This window comes from Lepidochelys olivacea (assembly GCF_965140295.1).
Source record: "Lepidochelys olivacea isolate rLepOli2 genome assembly, chromosome: 6".
Taxonomy (NCBI): Eukaryota; Metazoa; Chordata; order Testudines; family Cheloniidae; genus Lepidochelys; species Lepidochelys olivacea.
In genome coordinates, this window is record NC_140416.1 from 30,156,743 (window position 1) to 30,176,743 (window position 20,001).

General features: G+C 43.3%; 1 protein-coding gene across 12 annotated transcripts in view; it reads right to left on the reverse strand.

The window, feature by feature from the left end:
- DENND2B (DENN domain containing 2B) overlaps window positions 1–20,001 on the reverse strand; it is a 297,272-nt gene that overhangs the window by 81,498 nt on the left and 195,773 nt on the right. For 9 of the 12 annotated variants that reach the window (XM_084630242.1, XM_084630241.1, XM_084630235.1 and 6 more), the window contains 2 exons: window positions 3,656–3,807; window positions 86–301 (listed from right to left, as the gene is read on the reverse strand). In XM_084630242.1, the coding sequence (XP_084486368.1) occupies window positions 86–301; window positions 3,656–3,807 (368 nt within the window). The remainder of the gene's footprint in view (window positions 1–85; window positions 302–3,655; window positions 3,808–20,001) is intronic. The other 3 variants (XM_084630245.1, XM_084630237.1, XM_084630238.1) reach the window with 1 other exon arrangement.

Sequence of the window (20,001 nt, forward strand, 5' to 3'; positions counted from 1 at the left end):
CTCACACTTGCCTTAGTGAAAGTGAAACCAAGGCTGGACCCTTGTGACTGATGCATAATTTGGACAATAGTCTTGTGGCCATTACCTTAGGGATCCTCCTGGCCCTGCGTGTGGTCAGCAGCTCACTTGTGGTGCTCAGACTGTCCTCATTCAGACTGGAAGGGGACGAGGGGATACCAAGCTGAGCCAGAAGCAGCATGTCATCATGGCTGTGTCGCTTGGGTAGTCGTGGTAAGCGATGGCTCTTCCTCTCGGACCAGTTGCCAATGCGCAGGGACTGGCTGCTGGGCTTTGAAGGTAGCTGCAAAAACATGAACAACTTGACATCCCATTTGTTGGAGAAGCTCCTATCACAGACATGAAGCCATGGTGGCAAAGGCCAGCTGTGTGGGGGTCTGTTCTATCTCCCTCCAAAGTCAATGAAAAGACTCAACTGACTTCAAAGAGAGCTGGAAAAGGCTCTTAGTGAACATGTTATGGCAATACAAAGATTTTCTTGCCAGGCAAGCAACCTCTCTGCAACATGTACAAAGGTTTTATGCACAGAAGGGTCCAAATCGAAATGATCAGATCTGTATCTGCATCTAGGACCTGATCCAAAGAGTCAACAGAAAGTCTTACATTGACTCCTATGGATTTTGAATCAGGGCTCTAAACGTCCATAAACGTTGTGGGGTGCAGGTCAGACAATTTAATAAAGTGTGCATGTTAATATTGTACCCCAATATAAAAGTATGGCTGAGATCAGAGCACTGACACAGTGGGTCTGATTCTCCCTTCCCTTACACTAATGTAAATCAGGACTAACTCCACTGATGTCACTGGTGTGGGGAAATCAGGCCTTCTGTATTTCTATAACGTTGCCTTTCCCTATACAGTAAATACTATCTCAATCATTTCAAGAACTTGAAGCTTAGTTTTTCTTCTGTCTCACGTTCATGAAGAATCTTCTGAAAATCTCTTCAGAACATGAATCTGCTTAGTTGATCACTGTGGGAAAGCTGAGTCTCACTACATTGATTAAGCACCAAACAATCTATGGGCATGAACAATTCTAGGTTTCCTAACAGTATTTTGTATTGTGTGGCAGCAATATATTGTACTGCTGCCCAGGGGTTAACGCAGTGGACTAGGAGCCAAGATTCCTGGGTTCTTTTTCCAGCCCAGCCACTGTTTAAATGTGTGCAAGCCTCTTTCTGAATCTCTCTGTGCCTCAGTTTACCTACCTGCATCAGGATAATTACTGTACCTACCTCAGATAATTTAAGAGGCCTAATCAAGGTTTCTAGAGTATAATCAGATGCTCAGATGAAAGATGCTATTATGTGATATTTATTAATCTTACTATTAAACCAACTAGCTACTAACATGCTACAGTAAGAAGTCTACTTGCTTAAAACAAATAGATTAACCAATTACAGCCCAAACCAGCACTTTTGGGGTCTCATATTCCTGCAGCAACCATTATTCTTTAAAGAGCTCCAGGAGCTGCATATTCTATACACTTAAGCATGTTTTTTTGGTATACATGGGACAGGTATACATGAGATTTGTGTCACAGACACAATGCCGTCAATAAAACACTTCCTTTTTTAAATCTGAATCCTTCAAATATTAGAAAGAAGATCAAAACCACAGTGGGGTTCAGAAAGACCGCAGACCAGTGTTTCTGAGGTCTCTGCTTACCACAAGTCCTCAAGCCAGAAAAATCATCAGCAGTGTACAGCTTAGTGAAAGGAATTCAGCTGGGAGGTGATTGTCCAAAGCTTGCTGACCTCCTGATCTCTTCCATATTGTTCATCATGATGCATGATTTTAAGGAAATACCAGCTATGCTGCTAGCACTGGAAAAACTGGGTGATGAACAGTAACTAAAGTGGCTGTTCCTCAGGAGACGGTGACTTTTATACTTCGAATCACTGAAAAATCCTACAGGTTCATGGATGAGCTATAGTAGCTACCTACTTGCTTTATATCTAGGCAAAATGACAACATAGCTATGACAGAATTTAAATAAAATTTCTAGTCTAGTCCCTTGTCAGAAAGAAGTTATCAGTGGATGGACAGTCTTGTGCCTATGACACAGGGCTAGGACTCTGGGGATCTGGGTTCATTTACTGGTTTTGCTACTAAAGACTTCCTGTGTGACCTTGGGCAAGTCACTTAATCAATCTGTACCTCACCTCCCCACCTGTAAAATGGGGAGAATAATCCTTCCTTTCTCCCACTTTTTGTCTATTTAGACTGCAAACTCCTGGGGGCAAGGACTGTGTCTTACTATGTATCTGTTACACTGCCAACCACAGCGCGGGCCCGCTGTGGGGCATATCTCATTTGGGGCCTCGAGGTGCTACCATAATACAAGTAAATCATCATAATCAGCTGTGGTAACTCTTTCATCTCTGTTGGGGCTACAATTTTTTTCTTCTCTGTCTTCTTACTCATTCTGCATCTGTCATTGCCTTTTCAGTGACACTTTGCTGGCCTTATTTAGTCCTCCTTTTTTGCCAGTGTTCCTGTTTTATAATTGAACCATCATGTGAACTGTAAACGCTGACACTACGAAAATTTTATGGACCATGGTGCCAAAAAGATCCAAAATATTTAATTTAGTGATGAAATAGTCCCAGTTTGGTTTGAGGCCATGTCACAAGATGGAAATGTGGCTTTGTGTGACCTTTTCATGAAACTGATGTGAATGTCTGCTTGATTCAATGCAAAAATACATCTTGACCAAAATGAAATTTTGAATGTCAAAGTAATACATGCATATTATTTTAACATTATATATGCAAATATTTTAAATCTACATTTGTGCTTGAGACTAGGACCATTTTTGAGTGAAAATTCTCCTATATTGAACAAAAAACAACACCATTTCACAATTTGCACACAAAACTGGACTACTCTGGGATATTCTCCACAAAATGCAGACCTCTCTGACTTCCAGGTCTTTGCACTGTGCTGTAAATTATTCACACTAGCCAAGTCAGGACCAGAATGTAGGCATTCAGGCTTCTCCTTTTTTGTTTTGTTTTGTTCTTTTGGGGGAAAAGGTGCGATACTTTGTCTTTCTCCTTCTTCATTATGCATTTAATACTGTGTTTGTTTGTTTTTTTAAATTTGGCAATAAAAACTATTTTACAATACAACATAAGTTACCTTGCTGCTCAGTGAGCCCCACATAACAACACTTGCACAAGATGAAAACATGTCTTTGTTCTGATCTTTCTAAAAGCCCAGTGGAGAATTTTGAATGGATGTAGGGAAAGGCTCAGTAATCAAAAGGGTTTAGGGCCTGATACAGGTCCCATTACAATAAGTGGAAACACTCTCATTGACTACAACAGCTGCTGGATCAGAATCGGCATTTCTAAATATTAGCAATTAATATATTCAATAATATCAGAATTGTTCCAAGTAACAATAAACCTTTACAGTAAATTGATGCTGAAGAGTATCTAGATTATGGCCATTTAAGTTTTTACAGTAACTATTTGAAGTGTTTGTCTAAACTGTTTTTCTTTATGCCTTTTCTCACTTGGATACAATTATTGTTCCTGCTATGCCCTGGTTGATTCTCTTGCAAAAGGTTAAGAATAACTTAAATCACAGTAAGAAATGAAGGCTTATACTCTAAGAAGTACTGAATTACCTGGGGAGGTGATGTGTACTTCCTGTCGTGTGGCGTCCACATCCTGTGCAAAGAATCTAGGGAATTCTCAGAGAGCTGCTGGGATTTTCGGCCTGCGTGACGGCCTTTTAGCTCCACATCCTCGTATGGATTTTCCTTGGGTGAATCTCCTTCTCATTTTTTTTTTTTAAAGAAAGGAAAAACAGACAGGAATGTAAAAAAAAAAAAAAAAAAATCATGTGAACTAAGTGAAAGAGTCATAGCAAAGCTCCTCAGCTTTCAGCATGAGTCATCCCTTCGACTGCAGCTGGAAGTATTTGGAGTAGATCTTGGCTATGATGTCGGCAGTTGTTTTTTTTTGTTTTGTTTTGTTTTGTTTTTTAATAAAATGCAAAGATTTCACAAGACTTGCTTCTGAGCATCCACAGCTGGGAATATTTTACTGATGTCTAAAACCCAAGGCAGATACCTATTTTAAAACATATTGGTGGGTTTATGCATCCATAGCAGCTTCTCACAGAGTGAAATGAATAGCACTGAACAGTTCTCAACACACCACCATTAAACTACAGGTATTACAACCATTATTACTTACTGCCTTACCTCTGTGGTCTCTTGCCAGAGGTGGTGAAGAGGGAATAGCATCTAAACTCAACAATGCCAAAAGAAATGTATGGTTTCAGAGTAACAGCCGTGTTAGTCTGTATTCGCAAAAAGAAAAGGAGTACTTGTGGCACCTTAGAGACTAACCAATTTATCTGAGCATAAGCTTTTGTGAGCTACAGCTCACTTCATCGGATGCATACTGTATGCAGTTCACTGGTTTTTTGCACCACTCCTATTGCCTTCTCAAAGTTGTCTCTAAAAATACTTTCTACTCCTCAGTTAAATACTTCTTTCTCTTTTAATTTTGTCTAAATCAATATTCTACATAGGTCATGAGGACACATCTGGCCAGTAACACGTAAAGAGGTCCAAATAATTAATTCATTAAACATGACCTATGGGGAAAGCATTATTCTAACCCTTAGAGCTAAAGATGGGCCAACATTTGTGAACCTTTAGTTCTGACATCCAGATACAAATTTTGTGCTCTAGATTTATGGTCTGATAATAAAAGGTAACCATTACTCTTTAAGGAGCTGCTGAGCTGCACCTTCTCGGTACACTCAGGATGAGTACACGTCTCCTTGAGGGTCCTGGATAAAGTCATTTTAGTTATCATGTACTTCTGAAAATGGGCATCTTGAAACTTTTTTCAGTAATTTATTTAGGTCAGTTTATCAGTGAGGTAGCTTAGAACTTTGGGTTATCCCTGCTCAGGATCATTCCAGTCTCATGGTTATCAGGGGATCAACCCAAAATGGTGATCACCAAACTTCGAGATTCTCAAAATTCAAGTCTTCACTCTCAAACTCTCAAAACTCAATTTTAGATATTCATAATCTTGAACCTTTCAACTGATTTTCTTCAAACTGGGTTTGATTGATAGACCTCACTGAGACTTCAAAATCAAGCCCAATCTTTACACTCTATATACTGTAATGCAACTTACTACATGTAAGGGTGCAAAAGAAATTCAGTTTGTATTATATTATACATTGTACTAATTGACAATTTACAGTATAATGATATAAAGTTATAAGAATATATTAATAATTAATATAATAATATGTGCCGATAAAAGACTTTTAATCTAGAGATTTACAAGCATTTTACAAAAAGTAAGTGTCATTATCCCTGTTTTACAATTGGGAAACGAAGCACATAGAAATTAAGTGACAGCAAGTCTACAGCACAACCAGGATTACAACCCACGCCACCTGACTCCCAGTCCAATTCATAGAACCATAGAATATCAGGGATGGAAGGGACCTCAGGTCGTCATCTAGTCCAACCCCCTGCTCAAAGCAGGACCAATCCCCAATATTTGCCACATGGAATGTCCACACCCTTATGGACTCTCAGCACAGTGAATGCCCAGAAAGAACTGCCATAATTGCCAGAGAACTGGCAAGACTCAACATTGACGTTGCAGCTCTTAGTGAGACCCCCCGGGCCAATTAAAAGAAGATGGATCCCTAAATGGCCCCCTCAAGGATTGAACTCACACCCCTGGGTTTGTGGCACCTTAGAGACTAACCAATTTATTTGAGCATAAGCTTTCGTGAGCTACAGCTCACTTCATCGGATGCATACTGTGGAAAGTGTAGAAGATCTTTTTATATACACACAAAGCATGAAAAAATACCTCCTCCCACCCCACTCTCCTGCTGGCTTATATAAAGTGATCACTCTCCTTACAATGTGTATGATAATCAAGTTGGGCCATTTCCAGCACAAATCCAGGTTTTCTCAGCCCCCCCCACCCCACACACACACACATGGGGTGGGAGGAGGTATTTTTTCATGCTTCGTGTGTATATAAAAAGATCTTCTACACTTTCCACAGTATGCATCCGATGAAGTGAGCTGTAGATCACGAAAGCTTATGCTCAAATAAATTGGTTAGTCTCTAAGGTGCCACAAGTACTCCTTTTCTTTTTGCACATACATGTGCACCAAGGGCATGGAGAAAAAATATGCTTTTACGTCAATAATGTAAGATACTGAAGTACAGTATTTAAACTTTAGGCAGTGATGTTAATCATATATATATATATACACACACATACATGAGACTGAATATTTTAGTATTGTTTTAATTAAAAAGACTGGATAGCTGCTGCTGCTAGAGAATGTTTCAATTGGCAGCTGCAGATTATTATCTCATAAGCATGGAATCTAATTGTACGTATTGTATTAGTGAAGCCACAGATTATATAAAGTCAACATCTTTAGATTCAAATGAAAGACAGTTGATGGAGTTAAAGGCTTTGGGGTGAGACATGCTGTACAATATAAATCTAATGTTACAAATGTTACAGGAGAACCTGGGAATCTCCAGTCAAACTGATGTGGTGTCTTTTGCAGGAAGAAAAATAATAACTTTTGCACCCAAATGCCATTATCTGTAAAGCTGAGATTTTTAAAATCATGCAGCTCTAGATATTGTTATTATGTTTATCATAATGAGTCAACCTCGCATAATGCCTTTTTTACTTACTCACAGTGAATTGGACTGTAGCTACTACATTAAAATTCCTTGTAAGCCAATGAGTCAAGTAGGGGTCAAGGAAGCATTTCAGAATGGATTAACAGACTTCAAAATACCCAAATACATTAGACAGTGGTTAAACATATGCTTTCCTGTCAAAATGAACGTTATTGCATTGGCTTGTATAGTATCCAAAGCTCGGAGCAGAAATGAGTCCAGTCAGTAGACAAACATTCATTTTCTTTTTTCATTAACTTAAGTAACATGGAATGGTTCAAACCCAATTAAATCCAAGGAGTGAAGGACAGTGCAATGTTTACCTGAAATATGAAAGCTAGAGATAGGTGTCAAGAGTATTTTAAGAGGAAAAAGAGGGCACAGTGTTACCAAAGTGACACAGACCAGAGCAAGATCCTCCGATGTGAGCCCTTTACAGAAAGAGGAGCTCAGGCCAAATTCCTCCTTGGTGTAATCCCAGGAAGTTCTGGGAGGAATTTGATCCTCTCAGGTCTAATTCACTTTTCAAGCCTTGGATAATTATCATTTTTAGTCCATACGCTCTCCTTGCTGAATGGCGCAGAAGGAAGCCAATTTGCAAAAAGAGCCCCAGTGGGCCCATTTATACACAGAAGTGGGTCCCTTCCCACTCTGCATAGCCACCTTTGCCCCCCCTTTCTTCCCCTGTACCATGCAGAAGAAATGAGTGGGGTCAGGAATAGGTAAGGAAGGGCTGGAGGAAAACCACTCCCACTCACTACCCAGATTGTAGGCAAGCTGAAAGAGAGGTCGGTGGACAGTTAATGCTTGCCTAAAGCAGCACTAACGGTGACTGTGTATTCTGTGGCTCCCCTCTCTAAGGTCACCGAGGGGAACTGGGTGCTGGCAGCCAATGGCAGTAGAGTTACTAGTCCTGGTGTGCAGCTATGGCTGTGGGATAGGAGTGCTGCTGCCAAGCTAAGAAGAATCCCTTTGTAATAGGGTGGCTGGCCCCTTAAATGAAATTGGGCCCAACTCTCCTCTTCCAGTCCAGGTGAGCCCTATTTTGGTGTAATGAAGAGAGTGGGGCTGTCCCTCGGAGTTAAATATGAGAGACAGCCCAAAAGCGAGGGTGAGTTCAGAGCCCACAGAGGGAGAGTGGAGAATCCAGAATCCAAAGGAAGAGCCAAGCTGGACTGAGAGCTTCAGGAGGTGACCCCCTGCAGGAGGGAGCAATGAGAGTTCCCTGGTTGAGCAGTGGAGCCTGATCAGGCTGGAGAAAGAGAAAAGCAGTCAGGGGGTAACCTGTAAAATTCCCCGAGCCAGAGAGGGCTGAAGGCTGAGAGCAGCAGAGAGAGACGTGTGCTGGCTCTTTGAGCTGGAGTGCTGAAGCCAGAAAGCCAGAGAGGGCTGAGGAATGATGGCAGGGTGAGCCCGCTGATATCCCCAGGTGCAAGCTAGAACCTGCCCTGAGAAGGAAACAGGGTGGGGAAGCACCTCAGCTGGAGAAGCTGGGGTGAGGTGTGGTGAGAGAAGCCAGAGCCACTCCTCCCGAGACAAGCTGGAGCATGGTGAGAGATGCTGGAGCTATACATAAGAACATAAGCACAGCTATACTGGGTCAGACCAAAGGTCCATATAGCCCAGGATCCTGTCTTCCGACAGTGGCCAGAGCCAGGTGCTCCAGAGTGAATGAACAGGGGTGTGTTGACGGACTGCTGGGACATGGAAAAGTGAACGTACTGTTTGGGCTGTGTTGGGGAAATTCTGGACTATGGTTGTGGGGCTCTTGTAATAAATGAATTCTACAAAGGACTAGTGATATGTGGAAAGCTTGTGTAGAGTTACTGGGATTCCAGAAGGGGAAACTGAGGCAGACCACCAGTTGTGCCATTGCCTGCTGCAGGTGGGCATCCCAAGTGGAGCCACCTTCTCACATATGATGGAAGTGCCTGGAAAAGGGAAATTGAGGTAAGGGGCTTCTTACTGGGTGACCTAATGCCACAATGGAGGTGACCATTCTCGATGCGTTGAGCTGGTTCCACGGGCTCATAAATGTGATCTCTGCATTTCCCCAAACTCTAGTGCCTATTGGACCTTAGCCCCATCCCACACCACACTCCTGCTGCTTCAGCGAACCAAGGAGAATATTCAGTCTGTAGCTACAGCCCAAGTGTAGAATTTTTACATACAACTGGACTTTGTGCATGAGGGAAGCACACAGGCATTCTGGACTGTTACTGGGTGGAGTCCTTTTGATTTGCTCCTTTTGCTATTTGTCATGAAGGAGAGGAAGACTGCCCTTTAAGGAGGCCCCTAGTGGAAGCCAAAGAGAGAAAGTTTCCCTTGTCCATATGTGGCCGATCCAACTTCCACTGGAGGCAATGGGAAGACTACCATTGACTCTAACAGAAGCTGGATCAGGCCCTGTGACTGTATACTGTCACATTAACTGTTAAACTGTTGGCAAAAACTATTTCTAACCACAGTCCGTGCTTGCAGATCAGCTCCCTTTACAAGCCCTCTTTTGTTTCCCATTTCCTTGAGCTTTACGTACAGGATTGCTGAGTTAACACATGGTAAATCTACAGTACATTTATCTGCAGAATGGTCTCATTGGCAACACAATGATTGGTCCACGGTAAAAAGTCATGGTAAAATAATCAGTCTCTTTGGAAAAGCTGTGAGGAATGCAGTGCCTTGGAGCTTAAGCGCCGATGAGTTTCCGCTGGTGGCTGTAATTCTTCATTCTGTGATGCTCTGCAAGGCAGCCCCACAGAGTCGTGAAGCAGCACAGAATGTTCTGCTACTCAGCCCCTCAGACGTGGCAAACGGGAAGCCGAGTCAAACTGAGCAAGCCAGCCTCACAGTGAGAAAAGAGGGAAAAATGGGATGGTGGAAAGAAAAACTGCATGCAGATGCCTCTGCAATTTACACAGGGCAGTGGAGTGTATCAGTCTCTTTCCCACTTTGGGAGAAAGAATTTATGCTAAGGAAATGAGTGAGTCATGGAGCGCTGAATATGTTTTCATCGCTTCCCTTTGCATTTCTTTGCACTGAAAAGACTCAAATGTAACATATACCAAGCAACTAAATCTTGGTAAATGCCAGGGGCATTTACTGTACAACAGAGTGTGCATGGCATGTTCACAGTGCGTCAGAACAAAAACCAAACTGATCATTCATAATTGTTACATCACTGTGAATTGGCAAATTACAGCTGGTAGGGGAAATTGGAGGGAAAGCAGCAGCCATGTACAGAAGCTTAGGGGAAACAAGAGTAGGAGTGGGGAAGGAAAGGGGCAGAGGCAGGGGAAACAGGGCAGGGAAGGTGCTAAAAGGAAATATATGGGTACATCAGTGAATTCTTTTGTATGTACTGATACTGTGGTACCAACACACACCTCCTTTCTTTGGGGGACAGGTTTCTACGGGACCCCAGATATCATCAACACCCAACTTCTTGTGCTTGCTTTTGGGCTGCACCCACCCTTGGCATCCTCTGGATTTTACAGTGCCTCTGTGAAGTCAGGCATGTGGGGCATCATCCAGCTTCCTTCCCGCAATTATAATCACATATTCCCCCCCATCCATATATCCCCAAACCAGTCCTTTTCCACTTCCTGCTCAGGACTGCCATTAGGCTGCAGCAATATTCCATCAGGCTCAGGGGCTTCAGGTGCCCAGCCCCATTTGCAGAAGAGAGAGACAAAGTACAGTTTTCCAAGCAGGTAGTTGGGGAGGGTGGTTAGGGAATTCTACCTCTACTGCAGCTGGAGAACCACGGACGGAGATTCAGCGGGGATGCTTTGTTTAACATGTAGGTGAGAGCGAGTGGGGAAGACTGCAGATTCTACACAGGCTTCAGATCTCAGAGCACCTACCCCACTAAAAGCCAAAAGAACAGCTCAGCAGAGAGTTAGCCAGAAATCACACTAAAGCAGCATTCCAGGTACACTCAGCTCATGCATTTTACCCGTCATACTACCCCAACACAGACCAATACCACAATTTTCTGGGGAAAAACCAGACGTCTGCATGCATTCTGGGAGAAACATTCAGAGCACATGGATGAGAACCACAAAATCTCTGCCCTATCATATAGTACCCAAGACAAGATCCCCCGTCGTGTAGATTGGTGTAGCTCAACTTCAATGAAGCTATACCAATTTACCCTAGTTGAGAATCTGGCCCTAGGAATTTAGGGTTTAAGGATGAATTAATATAACAAAGTACATTCAAGGCACAGCATATCTGCTCCACAGCTACATGAATTCAGAACCGAATTAGAGATTTTTACCTACTTATAATCCTTAAAACCTGCTTTTGAAGGAGAAAAAGGATCAGCATCTGTAGCATGGAGTACTTCGTTTCCAAAGGAAAAAAGCCTCAGATGGGATCTGCTCTTTGAGCCCTGGTCCATAGGCATGTTAGTTCCCAGCTGTGGTTCATAAACTGCAGTTTCTAATCTTTTCCAGCTTTGCAGTAAGATAACCAGAAGAGTATCGCAGAGAATTTCCTCTTTCCACTTTCTCTGTGGGGACTGTAAGAGCTCAGATTTGCAATACTAACAGTATTAGTTACAGATGAACAACTGTGGCTGATAGACCAATAAAAATATTTGCCAGCAGAACAGTCATCCATCTCATACACAGCCCAAAATCACTTGAATAAACATAAGTGGCGACTGAACATTAGCACCGTACAACATCCCTGTGCCTGATATTCTGCTCTCACTGATGCTGGTTTAACACCCTGGTGTAAAACCATTTATTTCAGTGGCTTCAATGTGGATTTAGACTAGGATATGTCAGATCAAAATCAGGCCCCCTTACTTTGCATCTTCCTGACCTGCAGAGCTGACTGCTATAAACCTAGAACACTTGGTCATGCGGCTTAAGACTTTTAAAACAAATTATAGTAGAAACTGTAATTGTGAGGACAGACTCTACAAAGGATACTGGGGAATATATGCAAAGCCCAAGACAATATTTTAAAATAACTGAATCCCAAATATCTCAATGTAGCAAGAAATCAGCAGTCTGATTACCAATAGGACAGGACAGCCAGGATACTCTTTGGCCCTGCTTTGACATGCACATATGAATGCTGTTTCATTTAATGTGCTCTGGCTGCCATTACCTCACAACATTTATTATTAACATTGCCACAATTACGTTCTCTATAAGCTGCCATGCTCTCCAGACTGCTAAAGGAAGACAGGACAATACCTTTCCCTTTCAGACCCAGCCACCATCTGGGCCATCATCATCCTGTACCAATCACTGTTCTGTCTTTGATTGACAAGGTGGGTGAGGTAATATCTTTTATTGGACCAGCTTCTGTTGGTGAGAGAGACAAGCTTTCAAGCTTACACAGAGCTCAGCAGACAGCTAATCTAAAGCCACAGGTGTCATGCTTCAGTGGAGATACAAGCAGGGCATTGAAGGCAAAGGTGTAAGATCTCAAAGAGTCAGGCTGCTTCAGTTTCCTGGGAGCTGGGCAATTCTAGCCTCTCTCAGATTTGGCACTCTGTCTTGATATGATAGTATGATGGATGATAATGTGATACGCAATGACAGGATTTTACTGGAAACATCGAGAGTCCAAGCACTCCCTCTATTGAGCCATTTCCAGGTTTACTGGAAAAGCTCTGCACACATCCTAGCTTGAAAGGAAAATGAAGCAGGAGTATTTTCCGACTGGATCTCAGTCATCGATTCTTAAGCTTTTGACATGCGGAAAATAGGACTTGGTAAAGCAACTAATTCTTCATATGTATTTGTTAAATGTCCTGTGGTATGGCTCACAGGCGTTCTAGTGCTTAACTGCTAACTGGTTAAGGAAACAGGGGAGTTGCCCTACTGGAACAGACTAATGAAGTGTTTCCCAAACGTTTGAAAGCTGAGCTCTCCTCAAGGGAAAAAAAAATCAAACCAGTCGAGCCCTCTCCCCACCCAGCAGCCCTGCCATGTGTTGCTAAAGGCCAGCACCTGTCAGTTTACACATCTCCCATGCCCACCTCACTTGTGCCACCTCCTTTTGGGCATGCTGGGGTAGAACTTCATAACCTGATTTCCCCCCCCCCCCACATGCTTTGATGTGAAGTAGGGAACAATCTTGACATTTAAAGTATCGTCATTAGACCCGTTGGAATAGATGGGGCAGCGGCAGCTCACACCTTAAAGCTATCGAGGCAGATTCTCTGGAAACTCAGCCAAATGTCTATGCGTCATTTAGGCTCACTTCATATTTTGAAGGTTCCTTCACAACCATAGCTAGAAATCTACTCTCTTTTTTTTTTTTTTTTTTTAAGCTGAGGCCTTGTCTATACACTAGAAAGTAGTACCAGTAAGAACTCTGTCACCAACAATACTACTTACGTACTTACGTAATTACTTCCCTCTCAGCCGCTTGTGATGGTGCATTGAGTCCACACAGCATCAAGCTGTATCAGCAAAAGCATGTTGCACAGTGGTAAGGCATCCCAATGCCCTCTGCTCTGCCTTCTGGAACACCTCCTTATGGGAAATTGTCACTGTGTATTATGGGAATTGGTGTGGGGTGGTGGAATCGATGCCCACAATTCCCTTGGTTCGATCCCATAACCAACTGCTCACTCTGGAAAGCAACTGAGAGATTGGCCTACCCCCCTAACCCCACCAGCTAGTCATCCACACCTTCTCAGGGGTTGCACCCCAGACCTTGGCAAACACTAGACTTGGAGGAAGTAATGAAAACCCTGCACCTGATCAATTTTGCATTGCTATGAAAGGTGGAGGGGAAGGGGGGGACATTTTTCTCTCTAGCCTGCATGGGGATCAGTTGAGGCCATTAAGCATGACATTTACGTGGGCTGAGTCATCTTGAAATCTAGTGAATTAACAAACAAACAAACAAGTTAACTATGCCTGCTCCTGTGTATCTCTGCCAATTTTGTAGTTTTACAATCATTTATTTTTTCAATGTTTTGCTTTCCCCTGTTGCTGTGAAAAAGACCCAGACCCACAGCAGGGGAAACTGACCAACTATGCTAGACAAACCACAAAATGGACTCCATCCCAAGTACAGTGAAATGTGCATAACAACAAACAGAAAGACTAGAGGAAATATTTTGTTCTTCTAATCTACTTTGGTTCTGATCTTCTTAGGTGTTAGTTGGAACATCAGTACCTAACGGTATTTCAGACAGAAGTGTGATATTTCAGTTGGCATTGTCTCTGTCTACCCTTACAATGCCATGTGCAGCTACAAACATTTACTAGTTAAAGTTTCCAATTATCTATAGGCTATTGAAACATACAGGACTCAACTGTGAGTGGCTTGTGAACAGGTGTGATGAGCAGGGGAGCTCACAGAACCTCCCTCCCAGTACATATTCCTCACAAAGCCCAGCCACCATTGCAGTCTCGGCATTCTAGGGAGCAACTTCCTATGCTGTGAACTCTTTACTATATAGCCCCCAGAGCAAAAGGAGAGGAGGTGCTTGAACCCCATTCAGAAACTCCATCTTATTTTAGAAATACTGCAAGTCCTTCAATTTTCATCAGTGGACTGCAGCAATTCTGCAGACATCAAAGCGCACACAATGGCTGACAGCAGCTGCATCTACTTTAAACTGCTCAGTTCTTCTGTGTCTCTCCTTTTCCTGCCTTACATCTGTTCTCAGAAGGCCAGATTTCCAACACAACTTAACTATCACCTTTTATTTAAAGCCAATCTTAAAAAAAAAAAAATCATGTATAGTTCAGCTGACTGGAAGCTTCACAGGGCTTCAAAGGAGCATTTTGTCTGGCCTCAAATAATTTCTGAATGTTTGACAAATAAAAGAGAGATGGGTCTGAACCAAAATCCTGGCTCTGGACATCCCTGAACTTTGGGGAGGTTTGGAACCAGATCAGGAATTTGTGACAGTCTCCAGTCCCCATAATAGGCCAAAGTAAAACTCTGGATGTGAAGGGCGGGAGAAATAGAGATCAGATCTGAATCTAGAGCCAAACTTTAAAGCTAGCGCCTATCACTATAATGAGCACTGCCCAAATCCCAGATCCAAATGCCTCCATGCTTTCAGGGGACTAGCATCCAGATCTGGACATGAACTTCATAGCCCAACTTTAAAATAAAATCATCTTGTTTTCTTATAATCGACAGTTGGGACCCTGATTAATGAATGTAATGATTTTTGGACAGATATGTGCACGATACCAACAAATGCCACTGACTATCCTTTCACTCCTCCCCCTTTCTGTATTCTCTGTCCTTCTTTAATATCTTGTCTATCTAGAAGCTTGACAGCTTTTCAACTGCAGTTCCTATTTCACTGGAGTAGGTTCTACAAGGGCACTTCCTGACTGTGGATATTTGTTGGTATCTCTCTTCCATGCTTGTTCATTCTACATTATATTTTAAATGGTGGTTGAAAATTTATCTAAACTTTATGAACAAGAAACCCCCCACATTGCTGATTATATCAACCATAACAGTGAGCCAGAGAGACACAGTCTAGTGGTCTAATTCTAACCCTGAGCCAGGAGCCTGCTACTAGTGAGTTCTAGTCCAAGTTCTGACACTGACTCCCCAATGTGGCCTTGGGCAAGTCACTAAACTTATGTGTGCCAGTACCCCCTTCTGCAATATGGACATAATAATACTTGGGGACTGATCCTGATCCTACTGAAGACAAGAGCAAAACTCTCATAGGGGCAGTATCAGGCACTTACTTATCTCCTACAAATGGATTTATGGAAAACAATTAGCTAATGGAATAGATTCAGCCCTGGAGCTATTCAGGCAGAAGAGTACAGATTGGGGGGGAAAAGATCCTGTCAGAAAATCTGCCAAGGATTAGGGAGAACGGGCTAATACAACCCCGAAGTATGCAGCATTAAACAACTCGGGCATATTACCAAACCTAGCCAGGATACAAACTTGTTCAATACGTCCCATTAGCAGTGGAGTGCCCATGGAGTCCTGGCCACAAACTGAAACCTGCCCCTGACTGAAAGGAATGCTTAGTGGAAGGCAGTGGCGATATCACAACTGGCCCTCTTCTGTGGCACATTTGTCACTTCTGGGGGCTTGGGGACAGGATATCACTTACCACTCTCCACTCTAGACAAAGTGAATCTGGCCCTGTGTGTACTAAGCATTTGGAGCATTCCAAGTTCCGTCTATTATGTAGTGTCCTCCCTGTGTATTGTGCAAGGCAGAGTGCAATCGTGCAAGGAAAAGTGCTCCCTCCCCATGTGCTGTTACTACACGTCCGCGTCCCAAAGTCAATTTGCTTAATTTTTTTTTTTTTTAAACAAGGGGAATTTCCTTGTAGGTACTGTACTTATACATCATTGTTCTTGAGCCAGACCTGCTTAAAATCAAAGGGTCAGATTCTCCGCTGATGTAAATCAGCATATCTCCATTGTTTCCATAGATTTAATAAATAGGCTTTCAGGCCTGAAAAGACCATTATGATTATATAGTCCAGGGGTCGGCAACCTTTCAGAAGTGGTGTGCCAAGTCTTCATTTATTCACGTTAATTTAAGGTTTTGCGTGCCAGTAATATATTTTAACGTTTTTTAGAAGGTCTCTCTCTATAAGTCTATATACTATATAACTAAACTATTGTCGTATGTAAACAAGGTTTTCAAAATGTTTAAGAAGTTTCAATTAAAATTAAATTAAAATGCTGATCTTACGCCGCTGGCCTGCTCAGCCTGTTGCTGGCCTGGGGTTCCGTTCACCTAGGCCAGCAGCAGGCTGAGCGGGGCCTGCGGCCGGGACCCTGGCTGGCAAGGGGCTGGCAGCCAGAACCCCAGACTGGCAGTGGGCTGAGCGGGGCCGGTGGCTGGGACCCCAGACCGGCAGTGGGCTGAGCGGCTCAGCCCACTGTCGGTCTGGGGTTCCGTCCACTGGCTCCTGCCAGCCAGGGTCCTGGCTGCCGGCCCCGCTCAGCCCGCTGCTTGTCTCAAGTCCTGGCTCTGTCCACATTGAGTAGGTACCTACCTTCTCCCTGGTTCTAGCCATTCTCTTCCTCTCTCTGCACTGAGATGAGGGTGGGAGTGTGCTGAGAACAGGGCTGGAGTTGAAGAAGCAGGCTGGGGGTTGGGCTGCAGGGTCTGGCCAGGAGCTAGAATGAGGGAGGGGGCTCAGGGTTGGGGCAGGAGGTTTGGGTGTGGAGTGCTTACCTGGGCAGCTCCCATTTGGTGTGAGGGGTGCAGGTGGGAATGTGTGTGTCTGTGTGTGTGCAGGAGCTCCCGTTTGGTGCTCAGGGTGACAGTGGGGATGTGGGGGGTGCAAGAGACAGGGCAGGGGGTTGGGGGTGTGTGAGGAGGGTGCAGGAGTCAGGGCAGGGGGCTGGGGGGGGGCTGGGTATGTGTGGGGGGTGCCAGAGTCAGGGCTGGGGTTGTGGGGGGGGTGCAGGGGTCAGGGCACGGGGCTGGGTGTGTGTGAGGAGGGGAGCAGGGGTCAGGGCAGAGGGCTGGGGGGTGTGGGCTGGGGTCATGGGGGTGCTCTCAGCCCCCTGCCCTGAGCGACTCACAGCAGGGGGCTGGAGGGGATATGCTCTGATTCCACCCCCTTCCCCAAGGTTCCCGGAGCAGAGAGCACACTGCGGCTCCACTTTTACCTCTCCCGCTCCCTGGCAAGGGCCATCAGCTGATTGGCTGCAGGGAAGGAGAGGAGGAGGGGCAGGAACTCTGCATGCTGGAGGAAGAGGCGGGGGGAGAGTGAAGCTTGCCTGCCCTGCAAGGAGAGAGCGGTGGGCAGGGAGTGGAAAAGAGCGGGCCGGGCCGGATTTTTAGTGGCATGCTGCTGTCTGCCCAGGTCCGGCAGACAGCAGCATGCCATTAAAAATTGGCTTGTGTGCCGTGTTTGGCACGCGTGCCATAGGTTGCTGACCCCTGATATAGTCTGACTCTCCTGTATAACAGGTCACAGAATTCTACCTAGAAATTCCTCATGTGGACGGGAGTTATTCTTCCCTACTATTTAAGTGAACACTATGGAGCCAAAAAACTTGAGGTTAACTAGACCTAGTCTCAGTTGAAAGACTCACAGTAATGATGAATTTATCTGCTACATTTTTACAGTTAGACTCGATCATCACATGTAGCCTGTTTAGATCCATACCCACAAAAGACAGAAATTTAGTAAATGAACAAATGTGTATGACCTGGCAAGATATAAGGACAACCTTGTCTATCATGGGAGCAAGGTGTCTCTGCACCAATGCATGTGACTGCAATAAATCCTATTTCAAACAAAAGTCCAGTGAAGGACTACACCTGTTAGAAGAACAGTCTGACACACATACAAAGGCTGGGTGTTTAATACGTCTCCATGGTTTCATAAGTAGCAGAGAAACAAGAAACCACAGAGCTTCTAATTACACGATCACTATTAATACAGCTCCAAGGAGAAAAAGAATGTAAGTCAGCCCCACCCTTCTCAAGCAAACTTTTTTTTGGTCAGCAGTTGGGGTAGGCAGATTTCTCAGCAAAAAGAGTAGCATCCTTCTTGGACAGGGCAACTGCAGAGGTGCCAGAGAGACCATGTCCAGTTCCATGCTAAGATGCAACACACTCTTTGAGCACATGCAGCCGCACTGAATAGTGGCTTTTCTATAAAGTCTCATGTTAGAGACAAGCTCCAGCTATTCTGCTGAACCCCTAGCACTCTGATGGTTCAGAAGGTAACAAGTGTTTCTTGGCATGAATAAACTCTTACGGTACTTGTAAAATTAGATTTTTCAAAATAATCTATTTTCTAATATGAATCGTTGCCCATTTTCTTGTTCGATTGTCTTTTAATCACCATTTTATCGATTTTTCACCAACATTTTACGACTGTGGAGAGTAACTGTTGTGTGCATTGTCTTCATCTCATGCTCATTTAGTTCACCGTCAGTGGCAATAACATCATTTGCTCTCTTCTAAAGGTTAGACACTAAGGTGAGAGGTGCTTTAGAAATACCAGAGATTAGACTTAATTAGATAACAACGTTCAAAATGATTTCACTAATCATTGGGAAAGGGGCTGGAAAACTGAAAACATATGACACATATAGCAGGAAATACTGCTGTCTACAAGAACAGCAGAAGCAACATTTTCAGACATCTCTGTTATATTGCTGTGATAGTTTTCTAAATTTATATCAAGCCAAGCATGGTAGGTTTCCCCAACTGAATTTATAAAGCCACAGCAATTTGGGTCTGATTAAAGGTTCATTCTAAACCACAAGAAGCAAAATTATGTAAAGTTTACTATGACTGTCACATTCCACCAATCTCCAGTATGGAAGATAAATGAAGCCCACATGGTTCCATGCACATTGAGTTGAGCTCTGAATAATATCAGGAATGTGCCCCTCTTTATCTAATATTTTACTACTCAGTTCAGCAGGGATCATTGTTTTCCCGTCTCTTGCTTGAATTCACATTTAATCTGTGAAAATTACAAAAATGTTACAAAATGAAACAAAGCTTCTGTCTTGCAATTTAGGTACTTTAATGGACGTCAATTTAGTACTTTAGGTACTTTAATGGACGTCAAAGTTCTATCAATTAGTTTAAAAATATTGTGTAAAAGATCAGTTCAGCTCTTTGACTAATATAAATTAAAAACAAAATAAATTAGCAACATTAATCCACCACCCCCTTATTTCCTGCCCTCCCCAACCTGGACAAAGAAAAAGAAAAACACTCTATGGAGGAAGGAAGACAAAAGTATGGTGTAAATATACATTAGGATAATGTAAGGTTTATCAAATAGGGAACTATTGCCAAAGAACAATGAATATGAATGGTCCTTGCATGCCTGAAGGTAATAGTTTGATCCCTATATTAGCTCTGATTACAGAGTTCAGTATCAGATAGCGCTCATGTCACTGCCCCATATACTATAAAAGCTTTTCAGAAACACTCCTCTCTTGTAGATAATTCTCTCTCAGAGAAAACAAGCATCCACAACTGCCATCCATTTTCCAATGAAAGGACAGACTTCTGCTACCAATGGCTCACAATACAAATGCTAGCAGCAGGCAATACAGCTCCACCAAGACAGAGTTTAGACAGAATGAGAAGCAAGCAGCTTTGAGGTGGATGAAAAGTATAGATTTTTTAGGCCTCGAAAAATTCTGCAGCCTTGTCCCAGGAGCAAACAACTCCATGGCAATGCCTGAGATTCCCTGCTTTTTGTACAGTTACCAGCATTATTCATATTTATTTTGGCAAAACTTTCTGTATTACTACAGTCATGGTCAGCTAGTCACTAGCAAGGCTTTAGGTGAATAGATGACTC